At 35.5% G+C, this 24,965-nt stretch overlaps 1 protein-coding gene across 3 annotated transcripts in view; it reads right to left on the reverse strand.

Annotated features, from left to right (window-relative positions):
* Window positions 1-4,595: 4,595 nt before the first annotated feature.
* Window positions 4,596-24,965, reverse strand: part of SESTD1 (SEC14 and spectrin domain containing 1) — a 139,156-nt gene continuing 118,786 nt past the window's right edge. For all 3 annotated transcript variants that reach the window (XM_027589534.2, XM_027589533.2, XM_027589535.2), the window contains 8 exons: window positions 23,925-24,119; window positions 23,285-23,399; window positions 21,685-21,844; window positions 17,607-17,688; window positions 16,652-16,774; window positions 15,698-15,889; window positions 12,160-12,281; window positions 4,596-9,612 (listed from right to left, as the gene is read on the reverse strand). In XM_027589534.2, coding sequence (XP_027445335.1) covers window positions 9,483-9,612; window positions 12,160-12,281; window positions 15,698-15,889; window positions 16,652-16,774; window positions 17,607-17,688; window positions 21,685-21,844; window positions 23,285-23,399; window positions 23,925-24,119 — 1,119 coding nt within the window. In that variant the 3' untranslated portion in view covers window positions 4,596-9,482. The remainder of the gene's footprint in view (window positions 9,613-12,159; window positions 12,282-15,697; window positions 15,890-16,651; window positions 16,775-17,606; window positions 17,689-21,684; window positions 21,845-23,284; window positions 23,400-23,924; window positions 24,120-24,965) is intronic.

Genomic DNA, 24,965 nt, shown 5'->3' on the forward strand with positions numbered 1-24,965 from the left:
GAGTGTTGTCGATACAAGAATAAAATGGATAGAAAGACAGGAATGCTAAGTGCTAAGTGTTGCTATTGACTCATTCATGTTGTCTCCCACTCTTCATTTTTACTAAGAATAGACATTGGCAAGATTACTTATCTTTAGGGGTTTGGAGGAACCCTCATCCTGGGATTGAGGGATTTAACCTTTCCAAAACTGGTATGGCTTCATTAGTATCAACCTATAACGAAAGAGTTGTAACTGAACTCTCATTAAGAGTATTTTCTTTGCTTGTCCACTCTTAAAATGTAGTTTTGTCTTACACAAAATAATGTTTGAAATAGACCTGAAGAGAGAGATGTAAACAAATTTCAGTGCACATTGTTTTCATGAGGTATTTAAACCATGTTATATTCTCCGTATTTCACATTTACGACTTCATTGAGATTCACTTTCTGTAACATTTTGAAAATAAAAAGTTACATTGATTTATACTTTTTAAATTATACTCCCCCAGATTTTCTTATATATTCTTATTTCATCTTGAGAATTCTTGTTGCAACAGTTATTTCGGGATAAGAATATACTTGGTAGGCATTTTATATTAGAAGTACTTTTAAAACACCTATTTTAATAGAAAAATTAGAAAATAAAATGTAAGAAAATTATAATGCTCTATTAATTCCATATCCCAAAGGTAATTACTAAAGTTCTAAAAATAGCTTTTTTTCTTTAAAAATGGATCATAATACTCCTAGTTTGGGAAACTGCTTTTCACTCAACAATGTATCATGAATATCTTTTTAATAGACTTCTACCTACTTCTATAAAGTTCTATAACATTTTCAATGGTATAATATTCTTACAGGATACATTAAAACATTTGTGTTTTCAGTTTTTTCTTATAAACATTTATAACTAAATCTTTTCAAGACTAGACCCTTTTCATTAAATAATCAAAGTGGAAGATAAACTTCCAAAGATAGCTAAGTTATGATCTGTTGTAGTACAAGACTATTTAATAAGGGGGTATGGTTTGTTAACCATTACATTTTATTTAATCACGGTCACAAATGAGTTTTTATGCTTATTGTTCACTTCTTTTCCAGTTTTTCCATTTATTTTTCATTAGATACTTTTTGACTTCTGTATCACGGTAATTCTCTTCCTTCCGGACCTGGCAAAAACTGGGTATTTCTTGTGCTCATTCTGATTTTCACCTAAGAGTTTATGATTATTGGGGCATCTGGGTGGCTTAGTCAGTTAAGCGTCTGCCTTCGGCTCGGGTCATGATCCCTGGGTTTTCGGATCAAGCCCCACATTGGGCTCCCTGCAGACCAGAGAGCCTGCTTCTCCCTCTCCCTCTGCTGCTCCCCCTGCTTGCTCTCTGTGTGTCAAATAAATATTTTTTTAAAAAAGAGTTTATGATTATCAGAATACTTTTTGGGTTGATTTTACACATTAGGTGGAACAGCCTTGTGGATACACTAAGTGTCTAATGGGAAATCTAAAAGATGTGGGTGAATACTGCAACCAGTAAAATGAAAAATGTCTATTGAAAATAAAGGTACATTCTTTTTTATACACATATTTTGCTTGTATGTTGAACTGTCACCCAAATGTACTTAACTTCATTGGACAAGTATAAGGCTTGCCGATTTCCAATTTTGGCAATTCTAAATTCCTGGTAGCCATTCTGGAGCTGCTATTATTTATAGCATAGTATGATTAATTTTGTTATTTTAAATTTAGCTAAATTTGTTCTAATATGCTTTCCCCCACTCCAAATACATTTCACCTTTTAAGTCTTAAAAATGGACTTGGTAGGATCAAAAGGGTATTTAACCACTACCTATTGTGGTAAGAACCTAACAGTTTCAGGCAATGCAGGATTTAAAGGAAACCCTGAATTTCTGTTCCAAACCTGTGGGTGGGATGGGGGGCTACTGACAGAGAATGAGAAGCACAAGGGAAAGGGTATTTAGCCTCTGTCTTCCAGGACTCCAGATTTCAGAATAAAGAAGTCACATTTTGTTTTAATCAAACATTTTAGAAAATAATATTAGAAAAAATTTAAAGCTTTAGAGAACATAATTCAAATAGATTCAAAGATGCAGAATTCATCAGATTATGTTATAGGAACCAGTATGACTTAATTCTCCCTAGATTTTACGAATGATCTTTATTAAGAGAAACCAAACTTACTGTCCAAAGTGATAACATATCAAAGAAATACATATCAAAATATGCTGCCATTATTAATAGTTCTTAACATCTTTATTGCATTTACAATGTGTGGAACATTATAGGGATTTACAGTAGAGGCCAAATATCCCAGCCCTTAAAAATTGAATAAGAAAGATTGGATGAACCATACATAAATATCTCTGAACACAAGCATTAGAAACATACATATGATTATAATTTTACAGGCTTATACAAGTAACTGCTATATGTAATATAACAGGCAGGAAGGGTAAAACACAGCAAATAAGAAAGTCACTAGAGTGTGAAATAACTATAGCTAGGTGGTACTAAACAAAAAGACAACACAGAAAATATGATTTGTAAAGCCTAAAATGTCCTGCAAAAACATAGCTATCCCCTATCACAACTGTGAGGTAGAATTCTTCCCACCCTGTTTTCTGGTTTCTTGACCACCAATTGGGGGGCTTTCCCATCCAGATGGTTCTCTCTCACGTTGCTGTACTCAGAACAGACTAGTAGTACACATTTTTGATTACCCCTTCTACCCCAACTGAACAGAAATAATCTTTTCTGTTTAATTGGTCTTATTTCACCTACTGAAAACGGGTGGCAAAAGTTAGTAAAATAAACAAACCAGTGCTGTTTCTTCTAGCTAACACATCACCATGCTTGGAAAATGCTTTAATCCTTCAAGAAGTGAAACGAATGCTAAAATTTCAGGCATAGGAACCTGTTGGGGAGCTGTTTTGGGCAGACAGGTATTTCTTTCCTCAAAGAACACCAACTGCCAACCATTAACAATGCCATTTCTATCACAAACCCACTTCTAATATTTCAAATAGCAATCATAAAAATAGTTTACACCTTTCTACACATCCAAAATATAGCGAAAATCCAGGACACAGTATAACCACATTGGAAAAGGTATAGCAGTTTCTTTTAAAACTACCTTATGACACAGAAATTCTAATCCTAGGTATTCACCCAAGAGAAATAAAAGCCTATTTTCACACAAGACTTACATTAAGAATAACCATAGCAGCTTTATTTATAACTACTAATGCTGGACACAGCCCAGGTATTCATAAATAGGAAAATGGATAAACTGCAATATAGTCATATAATGGAATACCACTCAGCAATAAAAAGGAATGAACTACTAAAACACCTAACAACATGGATATATTTCCAAACCATGATAAGTGAAGAGGCTTCTAGAAAGCGTACATGCTGTGTGGCTCTATTTACATAAAGATCTAGTAATTTGAACAGATAAATTTGATTCTGGTAGACAAAAGAACAGTGGTTGCCTTTGGGAGGGTGGAGTGGGGTCAAGGATTGACTAGAAAGGGCCAAAGGGGAATTTTCTGATAACATTTTATATTTTGATAGCACTGTATGCATTTTGCAACACGACGAGATGCACACTTAAGATTTATGCACTTCATTGTATGCTAATTTTACATAAAAAATGTGGTAAGCACATACTGAGTTTCAATGGTATGTATGCTGCAGTTATTAGTAGGAAAAGTGAAGATGCCTGCAACTGGATGAATTGATGGATGGATATGTGATAATGCAAGCAGAGTTAATGCTAACTAGCATCCAGGTGATTGATACACTGTCAAATTTTAACTTTTTTAATATGTTTTAAAATTTTTATAAAATGTTGGAAGAAAAATTCCAGGGTGCAACACTTACCAAATAATGCCACTGAGAATTACATTATTGATCTCATGGCAAGATAATTATCAAATTCTTCTGACTAGTATCAATTTAGAAACTTAAGAGCTTGTGAGAAGATATTCCTGAGTGTGAGGTGACCAATCAGCTCTCAAATCTATACTGGCTCAAAACTGTCAGTTACATTTTGATCCCCTCACACCTTTAAAAAATACACAGATTGATCATATATTTTCAACAAATTTGTTGGCTGTGTAGACTAATGTAAGAGCTAAGATGAAGAAACATTCTTAAGAGAAACATCAAGCACAGAAATTTTTACCTGACTTCTAAAGAACTACGGCAACTATAATAAAAGATGTGTAGACCCAAAACACGAGGTGAGGTTTGATCATACTGCACAGACCCCTATGTTCTGAGTGGAAGGACATCTGAATTATCCTGTCTCTCCAAGGAGGGACTCATTTGGGGGCAACCTAAAGTGATGGCATGTTACTTGTAAATACTTCTAAGGTGACTCCTTGAGATTCACTAAGACTGGCTTCAGACTTCAATCGTCCTTTGTCAGTTTTCCACATGGCTGACTTAAAATCCATTAACAACACTGTGCTTATTATTTAGTGGCTGGTAACTATCTTCAGTTATTTGCTAAGAATTTCTATATAACTATATAGGGATTATATATATATATATATATATATATATATATATATATATATATATATAGCACCTCATAAGGGTTCTCTAAAAAATAATCTTTAAAAATTTTACTCATTGCTTTCAAAATATTTAGTCACAGTTCTGGCTTTCCTTTGATCTCTAAGTGCTTCATGTTCTAGTACAGGCTCTGCTTTTCTTGAAGCACATAGATTAGTGTTGTAAAGTTTTCAAGTTTGCTTTAAAACACTGCAGTCATTTAGGATCATATCTACAAACCTTTTTCAGTCTTAAAACATTCCCCTGTATTTATGCTATTTCACAGAGCATCCCTAGTTCTAGCCGTCTATTACAGGAACAGTCTTTGTTATTATCACTGCTCAAGTTTATCAAGATTGCTCTTCTCTAACCGTAACAGTACTAATGTAGTCTCAAGTCATGCTTGTTAATTATTAGGATACTTTTAACAGCTTTGTGCTTTTGTTGTTTCCACCAGCTGGTGCTGACTCTCTGAGATCCACTCTAAGTATGACTTTTACTTACTTATTTATTAATGGCACTGTGTCATGTCCTGTCACCCTCAAAGTAGAAGATACTCCTCACTTGTCTTCCATCTCGCTGGTCTATCATCCTGCCATAAAAGAGTTAATCTGTCAGATTTAAAAGTCTTATTTACTAATGAGCTCACCGACTCCACCCTTAGTATTTCCAGTATGTAATTCTGAATGTACGGGAAATGGAGCTCAGAGAGGTGAGCACAGTGCCATTTCCCCCATGACCCTATGCTCGTCATCTGAGACAAGAGTGACATTAAAGAATGTTCTATTTTCTATTCTGAAAAGATAATTATAATAATTCCTTCCACTTTGGATAATATTGTAGTTTTCAACACGTTCTTAAATATGATTGTATTTACAAACCCAGAGAAGTTTAGTCATTTTTTACAAAGGTCAGTAAATGGCAAAGCCAGATTTTGAGTCAGATATTCAAACTCCAAACTCTTTCCATTATATTCACTACAGTTCTTACTTTGGCTTTTTTATGATCTTTATTATGCTTGCCATTATTTATGCTTCTTAGCTAAACCTAGACATTTCTATAGCATACACTGAAGACACATAATGTTAGATGTTAAATCAATACTTAATTTTGCCTCATCGAGGTATTTGTTGCCCTCCATACCAGAAGTATATTTTCCACTTCCAACTGAAGCTGTTTATTTTCAGAACTGAAAGTTAACACTGATAAGTTTACTAATTAGGTAACTGGTCAGGTATGTTCTAGCCTATCTTCTTAATTCTAGGGAATTTTTCCTTTGGGGGTTTAACCAAAGATATCTCAACCACGTAACTCTTGTCACTGATGATATTTACTGATGTTAGTTTCCCATACCATTTTCAATAAGTTCAAGATGTGGAGGACTTCAGCAACCACAGCATGTTTAGTTCTTAGGAACCACAGTTTTTTACTATGGTCCTGTGAGGATGGGAAGAGTACACAGCAATATCCAATCTCTCTGGCAAGGAACTTAAATGTAGTAGAGAATTCTGAGTTCTTCCTCCAACTGTAGGCCCTACAGTGAGTTATGTTCAGCTAATCTCACAATAATGCCATTGGTTACAACAGGTTTACAACAGAGAGTATGGTTTGCTCAGCACTATCAGAATGTAATCATCATGTTCACTTTAAAGAGTATGCCACCAACAATAACAACAAACTAAACAGCACACCCCATATTTCAACTGACAGGTAATGAAACAACACATTAATACTAGTTAACACTCAGGAGCGCTAGCCAATTTAAATGCCTACAGAGTGAGAGTAGTATCCAAACTTCTACACAGTAATGAAGCCTAGACCTGCCATCAACATCCTGGCTGGCGGACTGAGCAGTTTCATCACCATTATCAATGAGTCATCCTAGCAGAATAAGGTGGACAACAATGAGGATTGGAATGAAGTTAATTTTATCTGAAATAAAGTTACCATCTTTGCATCTTAACTCTGCTGGGCCAGACGTATGAAGAACAGACGTCAAAACTGTTATATACTGAGCTTAAAAAGGAACAAATATACAGTAAGAAGGCAAGAGGAAAAAAAAATCCCCCAAACAAGAACGAAATAAAAAACAAAATAAAACTAGCCCAATTAACACTTCAAGAATTCCCTGAGATGAGCTAAAGTAATGTAGAAAGTTGTGGCATATACCAATAATGGCAGATAGAAATGATGGTTCTTTTTCCATTTGTGGGCCAACATTAATTCATGATGTACAAAGAACTCATGCTTTCAAACAGACTGCAGTCACTTCCTTCACATGTACTCTAAGTAAACTCTAATGCTATGAAAAAAAACACATTAGGGCATTGTTGGGTTTTCAGTCATCACTGTATGTATACATACAGATATACATATTTAAAAGTAGCAGCGAATTTACAAATGAAGAGCAACAGTATTCTGTCAAAAGCATATTCAGTTTCATCTGAAATCCTCAAATTACAAATAACATTTCCAGATGATGCCTTATTTTACTCTTGCTGTAGGCTGGATAGCTTAAGGCATATTAAAAATTAACTCACTGGACAATAAGTAGTCAAGCTGATGATAAAACTAAGAGTCCCATTACTTACAGTGCAGTTCCTTTCTAGCAAAGTCTTAATAAAAACATTCTTACTATTCTGAAATTCAAAATAGATATTGAGTGTAGTTAAATATCTATATTACCTAATATGTAAGTATCTAAAATACCAAATGACTTCCTGATGAGTCAGTCATAATTTTAGGAAATATATTTAAAACACACTTCAGACTAAAAAACAGGGAATTATTACTAATGCCTACAACAGACCATTCACATACAGAGGAAGTAAGCAACTATGAGCAAAAGGCTGGGAACAGGAGAGTCCCACAAGATCCCTTCCCTCAACAGAGATTATAATGTAGCAGGCAGAGACATCAATAAACAATTGTAGCATGTGGTTAGCACCATTATGAAAACTGAAATGAAGAATCACAAAAGTTCACACTCAGAAGTCCTAAAAGACTGAGAAGATATCAAATATAGAAGGAATTTCCAGAATGTTCTCAGAAGCAGTGGCAGCATAAGAACAATGGGAGCAATCAGGTGTTGCTCCCAGATTTTCTGGCATGTTTGACTAGAAAAAAATTAACCAAAATTGGTCAGAGAGAAGAAAAGTGAAAAATAGGATGACTTCAACTAGGCTGTAATGTTAAGTAGGTAGTTGAAAGTATGGGTCTGAAATTTCGGACCAGATATGGAACACAATACACTGGGATAAAATAGAAACCCCAAGGATGAGATCCCTCCAGAAGCATTCTGAAGACAGAATCTGAGAGTGCATTTTAGTAGATACACTTTAATCAAGAGTTATGTGACTGCACTCAACAGTTATGGCAGAGGATGACATCTTCAAGGGACAAGACACCGTCTAGGAAAGGTTGCTCAATGGTGTAAATGTTGCAGAGACAGAGAAAGATAAGGAATGCATACCAAAAGAAACAATTCATCAATTCAGTAACTGAGAGTCCACTGAGAAGAGTTTCACTGAAGTGGCTATGTAAAACCAGACTGCAAGGTGGTGAACAGTGAGCAATGAGGATGCAGGGGGAATGGATATGGATTTCTCCAAGAGGTCTGACAGTGAAGAAGGCTGGAGAAACCAGCAAGTTCAGCAGAAGTTTTTTGCATTGGAGGATACATGAACATTTTTGTGGACACGAGAAAGGAACCAGCATACAATTCTTTGCATAATTTTGTATTGATCACAGACTAAAAAATTCTTAATTTTTTTTAAAAACATTTTCTGAAATAAAAACACAAAAAATATGTACTTTACCATTTAAACTTAATATAAACTTAAAAGCATTAACATTTTATAAATTTTATTTCTAAAAGAGTTGTACAATTTTTATTAGACTGCTTCAGAATTTTGCTTCTAGTCTATCATGAGAAATTAAATTTTATTAACATTTGCTATTTTCATTCCAGAAAGATTCCTCTGATATAAAGGATTACACTTAAGTAATTATGTATGCCTTCTTCCCCAACCCTCCTCCCCAAAGACAAAATATCTTCAGGGTAGTTAATAATTTGGATATTTTTCAACTTGAAGAAGAGAACAATTAGAAATAGTATTCCATTATTTTTAAGTTAAGATCTAAATTGCTCTTCACAATTATTTTTCATAATTAAACATGCTTATTACATACACATGCTTACATATGAATTTCCTGGCTAAAACACATGCAACCAACATGAAAAAACAAATATTAAACCATCCTCACAATCCTAAGAATGCCCTTTGAAATAAGGCACTCATGTCTGGAAATAGGATATAACCACCATATTAAATAAGATGTTTAAAAGAAGCCTTTTATTAAGCACAAACAACTTTTAATACATTATCAATACAAATAGGAAAATGTCTTTTAATGAATATATCAAAGATCTGAAGGTTTTCTTCATACTGACACAATAAAAATAATCAATTTTGAAGAATTACAAAGTAAATTTTTTGAGTACACCACTGTCTACTAATAACGATTTAACTATAGTCTACATTTACCACATCACCTGGGGAGGAAGGTCAACCATTTTTTATATAGAGAATTCCTAAACTCTTATTAGCACCATTCAAAGCTTATTATCAGTTGTTCATCTACAAATTGACAGGTCAGGTAAAGCTTTAAAGCAAGTTTTCAGTGCAATGTTTACAGTTCCTTCTTTTAAGATACTTGGAGTCTATGGTCTCAAAGCAAGTTAAATAATGATGCCTTGGTAGTTGCAAGGTGTTAACATGTAGAAAGAAATGTAAAACGGAAAAAAATGAGGCTTATCCTGGCTGTGAAATGTATCTTAATGTATTGCGGCTAATGCTGTAGTATGCCAACGACATGCGGGGGGGATTATGAACTGCAGATTTGTGGGAAGCTGGTAGCTATTAGCTCTCTGTGGTCATCATTTCGGGATGTCTCAGCTGCTGCCTTTTGAGACTAACCAGTTTCATCCTGTCTCTGATGTGTTCTGCAGTGGAAGCCATGTCACTTGGACTCCCAAAATATTGTTCAGTTCTAAAAATCGAAACAAACAGAAAAACCATAATCAGATTAAGAGAAATCCACTGACCACAGCAAATGCAAAAGGGAGCAAAGATTACCATAAATATTATATACATGATATGGCATTAGTTCACTTGCAGACCATACTGCTTATCTTTGAGTAGTAATTCAGTGGGAGAAACATTTTTAAATGGCATAAAATATATTAAGACATGTTGAGAGAAAAACACTAGTGGTATTAAATGTCGTATCATATGTACTTATGATAATCTCAACAGATCAAAAATGCAACCAAACAATGAAACAATAAAGGAAACAATGCAACATTGGAGATACTCTGCTTTTCAGTTCTGGGTGCATAAGCATACACAAATATAAAATTTGTATGTGTTCTTCAAGGATAAGGGCTATGTACACCAAATGTCTAATATAGCTGCCAAGTAAAATATCTGATTAATGTTAAGGCATCATTTGGAACTTTAACAGATAAAATCATTTAATGTTATCCTACTTGAAAAGATACTGTATTCAGAGTCACAGAACCTTTTAGAGCTAGAAGAGTTCTTAAAATTATCTGGTTAAGCTCTGTATTTTTTAAGATCAGAAAACTAAGGCCTAGAAAATTAAATGACTTAACTAGGATCACACAGTGGGAAAACCAACATTTGAACCAGTGTCTTCAAGCAATGAATCCAGAGAGATCAGATAATTTCTTTTATTTTTCCAGGACAATATTACACAAGATAAATCTGAATAAGCTTGCTGTCAAACTTTATATAGCATCAACAGGTTATCATATAAATGGAACAGAATAACAATTCCAAAAATTAAAGGTGGTGGTGTGAAATCTGAATATACAGTACTAACTTATTCCTCAATCTTAAAAACATGAGGAAATGCTATATGGACTATTTGTAGAACACAGGAGGAGAACTCCCAGCAAAAATACTTGTTATAGATGCTCCTAGGCTGACCTGAGTAGAATGGAGATGGTGTTAACAACTGGTTATGAAGCATAGAAATGGGGGTGGGGACTCCCTAGAATGGAACAACCAGAAGGCACCCCTCTTATATTGTTACAAGCCAAATTTATAAATTTTTAGATTTTATTCTTTTATACACTGCAGATATCTAATATGAATTTAGGCTACTTCTGATGGTTCAATTTTGGCTATGACCAAAGATTATCTAAATGCAGACTATGAATTACATTCTTTCAAGGGAATAAAATTGTATCTTCCCAAAATCAATTCCAAATAATCATTTGAGGTTCATGACATAGTAGTAGTGGCACTTATTATGTGTCAGATTGGGGTTTTTTTTGTTGTTTTTTCTTTTTTTTAAGATTTTATTTATTATAGAGAGAGAGTACAAGTGGGAGGAGGGGCAGTGAGAGAATCTCGAGCAGGCTCTGCGCCCAGCACAGAGCCAGACTTTGGGCTGGATCCCACAACCCCGGAGATCATGACCTGAGCCGAAACGAAGAGTATGACACTCAACCAAATGAGCCACCCAGGCACCCCTGTGCCAGATTCGTTTTAAGTAATTTATATACATTTAGCTCATGTAATTCCCCTGCCCCTGTAACCTGAAAAGGTATGAATAATATGTCCCTATTTTTAGATGATGGAATTGAGGCACAAAAAGGCTGAGTGGCTTGCCCAAGGTGTTACAGCTAGTAAGTGGTGGAGTTGAGATTTAAACCCAAGAAATCTGATTCCAGAGTCCACAATCCTATCCATTACACTATACTACAGAGTAAGGATAGATGCATCAAATGACTGGTTTCTCTGTCATCTGAATTAAATATCCTCTGGATTACCTCTAAATTATTTTCACTGAGATTGAGATCCTCAGGGATGAAGCTCCTTCAGATTCATTTACTGGCCCATTTATTTGCATGAGATTACTTCTTATTTTATTATTAACTTTTGAAATGGAAAGGAATGTGGGAATCAGGACCCCATCATTTTACAAATGAAGGAATTCAGACCCCATATAGCATAGAGAAAAGAGAATGTGTTCAGAGTTGGACCAACCTGAGACTGTATCCCAATTCTACTTAGAAGCTGTGAAATCCTGAGCACCTCACATAATCTTTCTGAGCTTCAGGTTTCTACATCTGTAAATCAGGAATAATCATACTGGTCTAGCACTGTTTGGTCAAAAATAATGAGGTGAAGTGTTTAACTTGATGTCTGATATATTATAAGCTCACTAAACATTACACCCCAGCACTCCCCTTCCCTGCCCCAGATGAAGCCCAGAGGCATCCTACTTCCTACCATCAGAGCCAAGGCTAGAACCCAGGATATCAACCTTCTACAACAAGCTGTCAAGAAGCACCATATTTGACAGCAGCAAGTACCAACTGCTACTGTTGCTAAGAGCTCAGTTTGTATTTCTTTTCATTACAAACCAATTTATTGTGGAACTGAAGATGTGAACCAAAGCTAATTTACTTGGCTTTTTAAAAAATAGATTTTCCTCTCTTGATGATTCACTTTAAGACCTCACCTCACCAATAAAAAGACAAAATTATAAGAACATGCACCATACCCATCAGGATAAACTACAGGAACAGTTAATCTATCCAAAAGTGATTTCCCAACTGCTTCAATTTCATCAAATTGCTCCTCATCATTAATAGCTTCAGGCTCTTCTGGACAGTCTTGCAAAATCTGCAACAAATAAAATGGCAACATCAATCAAGAGATATAGAAAGGCAATCAAGTTCATGTGAATTCAGTAGATTGAAGGTATTTTTGTTTTGTTCTTAGCATCTCCATGTACACCATTGTACAAGATTGATTACTGGTGAAGTTGGCTCAAAAAACTCAAATAAAATGAAATACATAATCCTTACTAATAATATATAATTGGAGTACAAAAAGTCTATAGTGATTTCCAAGAAAAAAATAATACTAGACTACTATTCAGAAAGTAAGTTCAAACTGTGCTTAAGAAATATTCCTTCATTCATTATTTATTGTACTAAATGTTTATTTAGCAGCTTCGGATGTGACTGAGATACACAATTTGACTTCAAAAAGCTTACAGCTGTCAAAAATGAAAGAAAATATAAATCCAAAACAACACATACTCAGAGTACAAACACATAACTGATGGGATGACCTATATAGGCACTTTACAGTTATCTTAAAAACTGATCTGCTGACTTACCTGATGTAAACTGATAAGGTTATAATTCAAATACAGGAAGTTCTACAGTCCTTGATAAAATACTATTTTCCTTAACTATTACCATTTAAATTTAACAAGGGGAGGAGAGGAAGAATGAAACTGCTATAATTCATAATAGCTATAAGTCTATAGGTATTGACCCACACTAGTCAATATAGTAGCAAGCCTAGTGAACACTTGAAAGGTGGCTAGTCCAAATTGAGATGTGCTATAAGTCCAAGATACACACTAGATTATAAGAAAAAAACTGCAAAATGTGGGGAAGGGAGAAGAAAAAGAAGTATTTATTTTTGCAACTATTTTTGCATTATACTTAATCTAATGTTTATTTCAGCATTACTCATAAATAACTTTATATAAAATTCTAGATTCAACTTAAATATTTTCCCAATCATTATACTCTATAAGTTGCTTATAGTTATTATGATTATGCTTACCGGTATAAAACAAAACGCAATAAAGAAGAAAATAGTATCTGATAACAAAAAGCTTTACAAACGTTTGAGTAGTAAAGAACCTTAAATTGTGCTAATTATAAGCATGACAAAGGCCATGTAACAGAAGAAAAAGGAACATTAATATTCTATGCAAAAAGGGGGCCTGGGTGGCTCAGTCGTTAAGCGTCTGCCTTCGGCTCAGGTCGTGATCCCAGGGTCCTGGAATCGAGCCCCACATCGGGCTCCCCGCTCAGCGGGAAACCTGCTTCTCCCTCTCCCACTGCCCCTGCTTGTGTTCCCTCTCTCGCTGTCTCTCTGTCAAATAAATAAAATCTTTAAAAAAAAAAAATTCTATGCAAAAAAACTCTCAACCATTTACATTCTTATATGGCCTCATAAAAAAGTCTAGATCTTAAAATCTCCTTGCAGATACATTTTAAGTTTTTACTTAAATTCCAGTCAGTTAACATACAGTTTAATTAGTTTCAGGTGTACAACACAGTGATTCATCACTGACATAGGCTCACAACAAGTGCCCTCCTTAATCCCATCACCTTTTAACCCATCGCCCACTCACCTCCCCTCTGATAACATCTCTGTTCTCTATAGTTAAGTCTGTTTCTTGGTTTGCCTCTTTTTTTCCCCTTTGCTCATTTGTTTTGTTTCTTAAATTCCACATGAGTAAAATCATATGGTATTTATCTTTCTCTGACTTATTTCACTTAGCATAATACCTTCTAGTTCCATACATGTGGTGGCCAAATGGCAAGATTTCATTTTTTTATAGCTGAATAATATTCCATTGTGTATATTATGGGCTGCTTGGGCTGCTTCCATAACTTGGGTTACTGTAGATAATGCTGTTATCAACATCAGGGTACATACGTCACTTTGAATTAGTATTTTTGTGTTCTTTGGATAAATCCCTTATAGTGGGATTGCTGGATTTAAGGGTAGTTCTATTTTTAACTTTTTGAGGAAACTCCATACTGTTTTCCGGAGTGGCCTTACATATACATTTTGAAAGCAGTATCTTAAAAAGTTATCAGTAGTGTTAGAAATTGGGCCAGTAGTCACCCTTGGACAGGAGGCAGGGGCAGCAGGAACAATGTGATTAAAAGAGGGTGGCAGAACTTCTGGGGTGCTGGTAATGTTCCGTTGTTCAAATAGTGCGCTGATTTCACAGGCATGCTCACTTTGTGAAAATTCATTGAAAAGACCGAATTCAACAAACATTTATGATCTGTACACTTTTCTGTGTTAATATACTTCAATAAAAACTTTCCATTAAAACAATCAGTAGGGGTACCTGGGTGGCTCAGTCAGTTAAGCATCTGCCTTCGGCTCAGGTCATGATCTCAGGGTCCTGGGATTGAGCCCCGAGTCGGGCTCCCTGCTCAGTGGGGAGTCTGCTTCTCCCTTTCCCTCTGCCCCTCCCCCTGCTTATGCATGCTCTCTCTCTAATAAATAAAATCTTTTAAAAAAAATGAAACAATCAGTAGATAAACAAGTTTAAACCATTTTATATGCTTTCACCTTCATCATTGTTATGCCTATTTTAAACCAACCAAAACACTGACCTATGGAGTTCAGTGACCAGCTCAGCAAGAGTTAACTATAAACACTTTCCAACAGAAGTACATTAGAACACTGCCCAATTCCTGAGATTCCTGGTCACATCTCTTCTGTTCTACAGACTAGGCTATATCACATTTACATCTTCAGTTTCTCACATTTCATATTGTATTGAACATCCCCTACACAGAAACTTCCATTCTGAGAGATCAAAACAAAGCTAACTACGTAACAAAGCTCCTCTTCAGAGTGGAAATGTAAGGATTGGGTGCTATAAATTTTCTCTGTGCAGGGTTAAGAAAAGGGCTCTACTGAAAATTTGCCCAATAACCCTACATACTACATTTTTGGTTTCCGGGACTAATGAATTCATTAAATAAATTCTAGAATAAATCTTTAAAGATAACACATGAAAAAAAGGTTTTATTTTCATCTTTATTCTCATTATTTTTAGCTGGGTAGTCTCTACTTTAAACCTTATAAAATTACAAAGTGCCCTTTTAAAAAATTTATGACAATTAGTTGCAGAAGCAAAATGTCCTTTCCTTGCATAATGGAAGTGATGGGAGTTGTGACACCCTAAAGATAGCTCATTCTGGGGGTCAGGTTTGGTAATAAGAGAAACCCTATTGAAAGACAACTCTTAGATGATTTTAGATTTCTCCAACCATAGTAAGCCAGCACTGGTATGGATTATACTACCCGAGAATTTGATCTGAACTCTCTAAGACAATATATGGTATCTAAACAAACTTTAAACAATGGGATTAATATAAGTTGGAAAAAAACACAGGCTAATCACATAATTATAATCTTAAAATTAATACATTTTAAACATACACAATAAATACTACTGAGACTACACTTTTAAAAAAGCGAACCTTTTCAGCATTTGAGTGAAATGCAATAGCCATTTCCAGCCTATGCACTCTCTCTTCAGATGCTATTGTAAATTGTTTCCATACTCTGTTCAGTCGAGGAAGTGTGTCTCCAGATGACCGAGATGTGCAGCGCAGAGACTGACACAACACAACTGTGGCCTGTAGCAACTGTCTTCCATAGTCATAAGTGCTCTAAAAAAAAAAGTAAACATGAAATTATAGTAAAAGAATTCTGAAAAGAGAGACGGGAAAGTGTGAAGGATTGTGATTGCAAATAAGTAACACTACTGGAAATCAATACTGAATGACTCCACTGGCACTTACTACTACAAATTAACTGCAGTAATAAAAAAGGATGGGGAAGCAATACTTTGAATTTTTTCTTTCTTATTAGGCTTTGCTCTCTTCTTTTTTTCCCCATCTCATTCTTGTCAATTTCACAGGCCAAAAAGAATCTCTGATCATTCATTAGCCAAAACAAATGGGTGAAGATGGGCTCTTTATAGGTCACTTTTTATCCCATACAGGAAACCACAATTGTTCACTGAGAACTCAATTATTAGGGAAAATAAATTATGATACTTTTCACACACACACAAAATCTGTATTGTTAAACTAACACTGGTGAGATACACAAACTGGGGTTTCTACTATACTGATATTAACATATTTCTTATTAACTTTCGTGAATTAACAGTTGGATTGCCTAAAAAATGGCATAATATAAAACATAAATCAGAGGGAGCATACAGAACCTGTATTCAGGAAAACATAAACCCTCTCAAGTTTATGCAGGCTACTTTGATGCACCAGCTGACATTTTCTTAGTTCTGTGATATTTCTGGAATAACATAACTAACCTTCTTGGACTTGGAGGGTTAAGTTACATTATAATCATGCAGAAAGCTATTCAAACACTGAGCTTGTAGAAAAGGAAGATAACCAGTTCTGCACCTGTGCAACATCAACAAATTTTCTATGCTTTTCCAGTAAAACTTTCGTTTCCTGAGCATCATCACCCAATCTGATGTGGGTCTTAAGCAGGGCATCCAGAAGTTCACTTAGCCATTCTACTGCCTAAATAAAAATAGAGAACAGTGAAGCTGGATCCATAACTCTTCTTATATCAAAACACCATATTTATAAAAAGAAAAATTACTACCATATGATTAATCTATTAGTTATAACCTAAGTTCTTAATAGCTTATTTCATTTAATGAAAGCTATATGAATTAATGACTTTTCCTCCCCCTCAAAATTTTTAAGATCTAAGGACAAGATATATTAAAGAGGACTTTTTTAAAATTAATAGCACATGATTTATATTAATAGATCAAGTATTCTCCTTAATGTCCAAGCACTGAGTATTACAGAAAATCACTGAAATCTACCTCTGAAACTAATAATACACTATATGTTAATTAACTGAATTTAAATAAAAAAAAAGATCATGTGTTTATATATTATGGATCTTAGTGGAATCTAATTACAGATTTATGTTACTATTTAAAATCATAAAGTTCCTCTAGGTCAAGGTGAAATGATGTTCTCTGATGCTAACTACACAAAGACAGCATATGGCTCATCTAGTTGAAAAACCCTCTTGCAAGTTAAAAAAGCAATGTGCTATACCAGCCTTAATCCTAGCATGTATAATATATGTAACATAAATAATAAATAATCCCAATTTCTCATTCAATAGAGGATTTCATTGAGAAGGTAAGTCAAATGAGACCAGTAAAATAACTGGAAGTAAAAAAACACTTTATTATTTTAATAAGGTAACCTAGAATTTGACTTAATCCATTTACTTTCTAAGAACCATGAAAAGTACACTTTTTTTTACAGTTAGGTGAAATCAATCTTTTAAGAGAAGACAACTACATCATGTGCCTGATTGATCTTTTACCTGGGCAGCATCTTCTTCACATTTAAACAACTGTACCATCTGAAGCATCTTTAACCTTCGCACATCTACCATGTCTTCACATCTAATAAACCCAAACATAAAGGTAGAACATCATTTCAGTTTCATTAATAACTATTTTAACATCATCTGGCACACATGTTTTGTAGTATATTAAAATACTTAATCCTATATACCATGGAGACTTCAACTACTTTGTATTGATTTGTAAGAATTTTAAGGATATCTATGTTACATCAAAATACTTCAAAACTTCAAAATACCTGAAAGACACCTAACTACAAACCCTCTTGAGGACAGAATGGATTCTGGGAAATACTGAAGCAAAGCATGAAGTAGTACACTAAAACCCAAAGAAATCTCTGTTGCCAGTTAGCATTAAACAAGCTTCGAAGATAAACATACAAAGTTTCTCAAATACTCATTTTGAGGATGATGCTCCAGGGAAATAAAAAAAGTTATGAGGAAGGATACTATATAATTAAAGGGTCTATCCAACAAGAAGATCTAACAATCCTAAGTATTTATGCTCCTAATTTGGGAGAAGCCAATTATATAAACCAATAACAAAATTAAAGAAACACATAGATAATAATACAATAATAGTAGGGGACTTCAACAGTCCACTCACTGCAATGGACAGATCATCTAAACAGAAGATCAACAAGGAAACAAGGGCTTTGAATGACACACTGGACCAGATGGACTTAAAAGATATATTCAGAGCATTCCATCCTAAAGCAACAGAATATACATTCTTCTCGAGTGCACATGGAACATTCCCCAGAACAGATCACATACTGGGTCACCAATCAGGTCTCAAATGGTACCAAGACTGGGGTTATTCCCTGCATATTTTCAGACCACAATGCTTTGAAACTTGAACTTAGTTACAAGAGGAAATTTAGAAAGAACTCAAATACATGGAGGTTAAAGAGCATTCTATTAAAGAATGAATGTGTCAATCAGGAAATTAAAGAATTCAAAAAATTCATGGAAACAAATGAAAATGAAAACACAACTGTTTAAAACCTTTGGAATGCAGCAAAGGTGGTCCTAAGAGAGAAATATATAGTAATACAAGCCTTTCTCAAGAAACAAGAAAGGACTCAAATATACAACCTAACTTTATACCTAAAGAGCTAGAGAAAGAACAGCAAATAAAACCTAAACCCAACAGAAGAGACTTATCAAAAAGAAAAAAGACCCAAATGAATAAAATCATGAATGAAAGAAGAGAGACCACACCAACACCAAAGAAATACAATTATAAGAACATATATGCCAACAAATTAGGAAATCTCGAAGAAATGGATGCATTCCTAGAAACGTATAATAAACTACCAAAACTGAAACAGGAAGAAATAGAAAACCTGAACGCACCCATAACCAGCAAGGAAACTGAAGCAGTAATCAAAAATCTCCCAACAAACAAGAGTCCAGAGCTGGATGGCTTTCCAGGGGAATTCTACCAAACATTTAAAGAAGAATGCCTATTCTTCTGAAGCTATTTCAAAAAATAGAAATGGAAGGAAAACTTCCAAACTCTTTCTATGAGGCCAGCATTACCTTGATCCCCAAACCAAAGACCCCACCAAAAAGGAGAATTACAGACTAATATCCCTGATGAACATGGATGCCAAAATTCTCACCAAGATACCAGCCAGTAGGATCCAAATGTACAGTAAAAGGATCATTCCGGGGCACCTGGGTGGCTCAGTCAGTTAAGCGTCTGCCTTTGGCTCAGATCATGATCCCAAGGTCCTGGGATTGAGCCCCTCATTGGGCTCCCTGCTCAGTGGGGAGTCTACCTCTCCCTCTCCATCTGCCTATCCCCCAGCTCATGCTCGCTTGCTCTCTCTCAAAAATAAATAAATAAAATCTTTTAAAAAAATTAAAATAAAAGGATCATTCACCACAACCAAGTGGGATTTATTCCTGGGCTGCAAGGGTGGCTCAACATCCACAATCAATCAACGTGATACAATACATTAATTAAAAAAAAGGCTAAGAACCAGATGATCCTCTCAATAGATGCAGAAAAAGCATTTGACAAAGTACAGCATCCTTTCTTGATTAAAACTCTTCACAGTGTAGGGATAGAGGGAACACACTTCAATATTATAAAAGCCATATATGAAAAACCCATAGTGAATATCACCCTAAATGGGAAAAAACTGAGAGCTTTTCCCCTAAGGTCAGGAACACAGCTGGGATGTCCGCTCTCACCACTGTTGTTCAACACAGTACTAGAAGTCCCAGCCTCAGCAATCAGACAACAAAAAGAAATAAAAGGCATCCAAACTGGCAAAGAAGAAGTCAAACTCTCACTTTTTTTTTTTTAATATTTTATTTATTTATTTGACAGAGAGAGACATAGCGAGAGCAGGAACACAAACAGGGGGAGTGGGAGAGGGAGAAGCAGGCTTCCCGCTGAGCAGGGAGCCCGATGTGGGACTCGATCCCAGGACCCTGGGATCATGACCTGAGCCGAAAGCAGACGCTTAACGACTGAGCCACCCAGGCGCCCTCAAACTCTCTTTGCAGATGACAGATACTCTATGTGGAAAACCTAAAAGACTCCACCCCCAAATTGCTAGAACTCATATAGGAATTCAGCAAAGTGGCAGGATATAAAACCAATGCACAGAAATCAGCTGCATTTCTATACACTAACAATGAGACAGAAGAAAGAGAAAATAAGGAGTCAATCCCATTTACAATTGCACCAAAAACAATAAGACACCTAGGAATAAACCTAACCAAAGAGGCAAAGGGTCTGTTTCTCATGAAAGAAACTGAGGAAGACACAAAGAAATGGAAAAACATCCCATGTTCATAGATTGTAAGAACAAAGATTGTTAAAATGTCTATGCTACCTAGAGCAATCTATACATTCAAAGCAATCCCTATCAAAATACCATCAACATTTTTCACAGAGCTGGAACAAATAATCCTAAAATTTATATGGAACAGAAAAGACCCCAAACAGCCAAAGGGTGTTGAAGAACACCAAAGGTGGTGGCATCACAATTCCAGACTTCAACCTCTATTAGTATAAATAGTATGAGTGTAGATTAGACCTTCAAATGACTTAGCTGTCAGAAAGGAGAATTCTAGGGCTAGAAGACAGAGGGTTGAAGAGGAAAGTATACGCATGTGTGTAATTTTTTTTAAATGAGAGACTTAAGCATTTAAATGAGAGGCAGAGATCAGAGTAGAGAATGAGAGTAGACAGGGAAGACATGAGGGTAAACTTGGCTTATTAAGAACAGAGCTATAGCATCCTTTGTGATTAGAATAAAATAATGAAATGGGTTAAGTTTGCATGTGAGGCTGAAGGAATTTCTGCCTAATGAGTATTTTCTCTGTGACGTAGAGATAGTTTGTGAGGTTTTGTTGATACCTTAAAATTCCTAAGTGTGCAAAAATTTCATACAACCATGCTACACTGTATATACTTTCGTATATTAATTTAATCCTTTACTTTGTAATGCTCTCTCAGTTGCTACTGCAAATTGAATTTTCAAAGAATCCTTTAAATTCCGGCCTCTATACAAAATAAAACTAAATAGCCTCTTACCCAGAGTCTATTGTCTAATCCTTTCAGAGCAAAGATGAGTACAAAGAATGTGTGACAATTTGTGAGTCAGAAGTTTAGATGAAGAAACTGATCTATGTAGATGACACATTTAATAGCAACTCTAAACCAAATGAAAATGGAAAGGCAAAATTCTCCAAAAAGGAGAAAAAGGAGAAAAACCGTTTTCTTAAAAGATGAAAGAGTCATAGGCTATACTGGAGACATGGAATGCAAAGTACTTGGGTGCAACTGAAATTTTACCACTGAATTAAAATTAAAAAGGGGAGAAGTATTAGTTGAACAAATTGTCATTATTTGTTAGTACAATTATATACAATAATTACATTCACCAAAACCTACTACATGCCTACTATATTAACAGGTTACAACTTCTATTTTGTATGGAAAACAAATTATATCACTTCTCATTTTATTATGTTACTTTAGCAAAAATTAACATTAACAGTCAAACTTTGCCTTTGTTTCCTAAGCTGCATATCTTCCATCACTCCTTGTATGTGGTCCACATTTTCTTTATTTTCAATGGTTACATCCTTTCCATAGGCCCAGGATGCCTGATTGGAGATCTGATCCAGAAGTCCTTGACCTTTTTCACGCAAACCTTGTAATCCTACATCTAAAACAAAAGTTCCTAGATTTAATCTCTAAAACAAAGGAGGTGCTTTCCCTCCCTCAAGTAAATCCTCTCAGCAGATATTGTACTTGGATTCCAAGCATCACAGCTTTGTACATTAAACTATCTTGGGATGGGGTTCTCTGAACACTTCAAGCAATAAACCCCTTTATATGTGGTTTAAATTGAGCTCCCTTCTCAAGCCAAATTCTGCCTAAAGAGAATTTCCAAAAGGTTAATTTCCATTGATGATAATTATTTTTGAAAACTGAAAGCAGGAAGAAAGTGTGAAAATTTCTATTTTGGTTACTAATATTTTTCAATTTGTTTCCTTTGTGCTTTTATGTAGTCCAATTTTTAGAACAAGGCAAATATTTTGTTAAAAATAACGTATAAGAGTTACAAAACTTCAAAGCATTCAAGCAATGCATTATCACTGAAAAAGGATGCTGAATATTTTGATTCAGGCATCTTCCAGCTTACACCTAATGAAAAGCAATATTTAGGATAGATTTATAGTATTCCAAACCAGACAAGCACACAGGAATTCTTCTTTTCTTTTTTAAAGGAGAAGTATGGCTCTAGAAAACTTCTGATGCTTTGAAATAAATTGCATTTGGCAAATTAATTACAAGATACATATTATGCCTATGTGTTAAAATAACAAAGGCTGCTAACAAGTAAAATACCCATACAAACATGATTTTTCAAATTCCCTCAAATCCTTTTCAATAATTAATTAATCTGGTTCAATCACATGTCACCACTTTCTACTAAAACTGTCTTAGGTTTCTGCTTCCTCGCCTCCATTCCCCTTTGCCCTCCTATCCTACCCGGAACAACCCTCCATTCCCATTTGTACATCCACTATCTCCTCTCCAGTCATGACCTAAGGAAATTCACTGTATTTCCTTCCTACTGTAGTAAAATGTAAAAGGCCTTGGTGTCAAGTGAAATGGGATCATCCTCCCCTTGGGAGAGTAGGTAACCTTGGCAATATTCCCAATTTGGAGAAACAAATGCACAGAACCAAACCAACTATTTATTCACAAGGTTAGGATATAGCAACAACAAAAATCATTGCATAAAACACAGTTTGGGGCATACAGGATTTATCACAGAACACTTCACAGCTAATTACACCTTATGCATGCACTACAAATAACTGTTCAGAGTATATGCAAGACATAGCACCTGTAGATATAGCTGGATGAAGAAGAAAGGCTAAAGGCCCAATGAAGGAAGGGTGACTGACCATCAATGAAAAATAAAAATTTTAGCATGTATTACACCCTTCAAGGGAATAAAACCTATTTTATACTAATTTTTCCTGTGTTTCCTATAAATAATTATAATTAGTTCAGTATAAGTTGACTTGTCTAACAGTAATGATATTTCTAAAAAAAGAACCCTTATGTTTCAGCATTTTTAAAATCTGCTTACCAACACTTTTCAGCTTCTCTTCAAGCAGTTTTAAAGTCTGCTGAATCGATGCTCCATCAGCTGGTGCTACATCTACGCACAACATCCCTAATAAGCCATCCAACTGCTGAGACAACTAAAGCAGAGGGACACCAAAGAGATAACCCTGATGTAATCAGCATCTAAAGTGTTTAATGATTAATGAGGTTTATATCTAATGAGGTTATCACAATTACACTTGAAAAAGACTATGCTGTTAAAAGACAAGGACTAATAATTAGAATACATGTTATCCGAAAAGACAGAACAAACAGATGCATGCACCAGGAAAACAAAGATTTACATCCAGGTCAGCAGAATATAAGAAAGTACTGAAACTTCCATTTCAATCTATGTTATAAAGCATAAACAGAGAAACAATCAAAATGAAATACATCTACTAGGTTGGAACACTATTTAGACAAAAAAGGTTTAGATGCATGCAAAATGACTTAAAAATGAAAATTAAAAAAAAATCAAAGACTTTTATCATCTCCCCACGAGTAAATTATTTTATTGTTCCAGAAAAATAATTAGGAGACATGCAAACCTGCAAAAATTATGTGCAGATAAGTGTTCAGATCATTTGAAGAACAGAAAAGCAATCAGAGTAGACACTTACATCTTGGGCAACACCATGAAATTCAAGAGCTGCTTGTAAGAGATTCTGCCTAAATTCCAGCTGACTGGCCTGTCGATAGCAAACATCACTAAGTTGTTGCTGCAGTGACTTCAGTTCTACAAGATCTTCCTCATCCCCAGCATTTAAGAGCGCTGCAATTTGCTGATTAAGTTCCACATACACTGCAAACCATTCCTGTAACAGACATGTTGTAAATTAAGGATCAAATTGGCTCCTGAAGAACTACATTACATTTTATAATTCCTCCAGATAAACTAAGTAACATATATGGTAATTTTGTAAGGCAAAATTACTTAAAGTGAGGATGAGAAGTCCCCAACCCCCAAATCCTTGCACATGACCCCCAGAACTCACTCTTGTCAACGTCAATATCTATCGTGTATAGCTTCATCCTGGTCTCGAAATGTTTCCTTTCCTTTCTTGTTCTACCTGAAACCTGTCCATCCTCAGAGAAAATTATTACCAGACCATTTCTTCTCCCTTTCTCTCAAGACCCACATCTCCTTTAAAGTGCATGCTGCCGGATGACATCCTTCCAAGCCTTTCCCATTAAGCACCCTCTTCCGGGGAGTTTGACAAAGGTCACGGCCCTCCTCTTTGGGCCAGCCTTCCCACCGACCCCCACCATGTACACCCCCACACAGCACTCCTAACTCTGCCCGATTCCCTCTCTCACTTGCAACCATCCTGTCCCCACCCTATCTCAGCTACCTACTCCAACACACGTAAATTCTTGTCACAATCATGTATTACCATACACCTCCCAAATCTTTAAGAATCTCATTCTCCAGCCCCCAGCAACTGACTCTCTCATTCACACCCTTTAGGACACTCACCACTCCTCCAACCCTATGAGACTGCCCAATCCACTGACCTGCTGCTTCACAGTGCAGCACTGAAGAGTCTCACGCCCTCACTTCTGTCTTTGGTCAGAGCTATAATCACCTCCGAGAGCACAACCCATGCTCATGCCCTGCTCTCTTCCTTCCATCCAATCCACCTATCAAGACCCCAGACCTA

Source organism: Zalophus californianus, chromosome 3, assembly GCF_009762305.2.
Source record: "Zalophus californianus isolate mZalCal1 chromosome 3, mZalCal1.pri.v2, whole genome shotgun sequence".
In the NCBI taxonomy this organism is placed as follows: Eukaryota; Metazoa; Chordata; class Mammalia; order Carnivora; family Otariidae; genus Zalophus; species Zalophus californianus.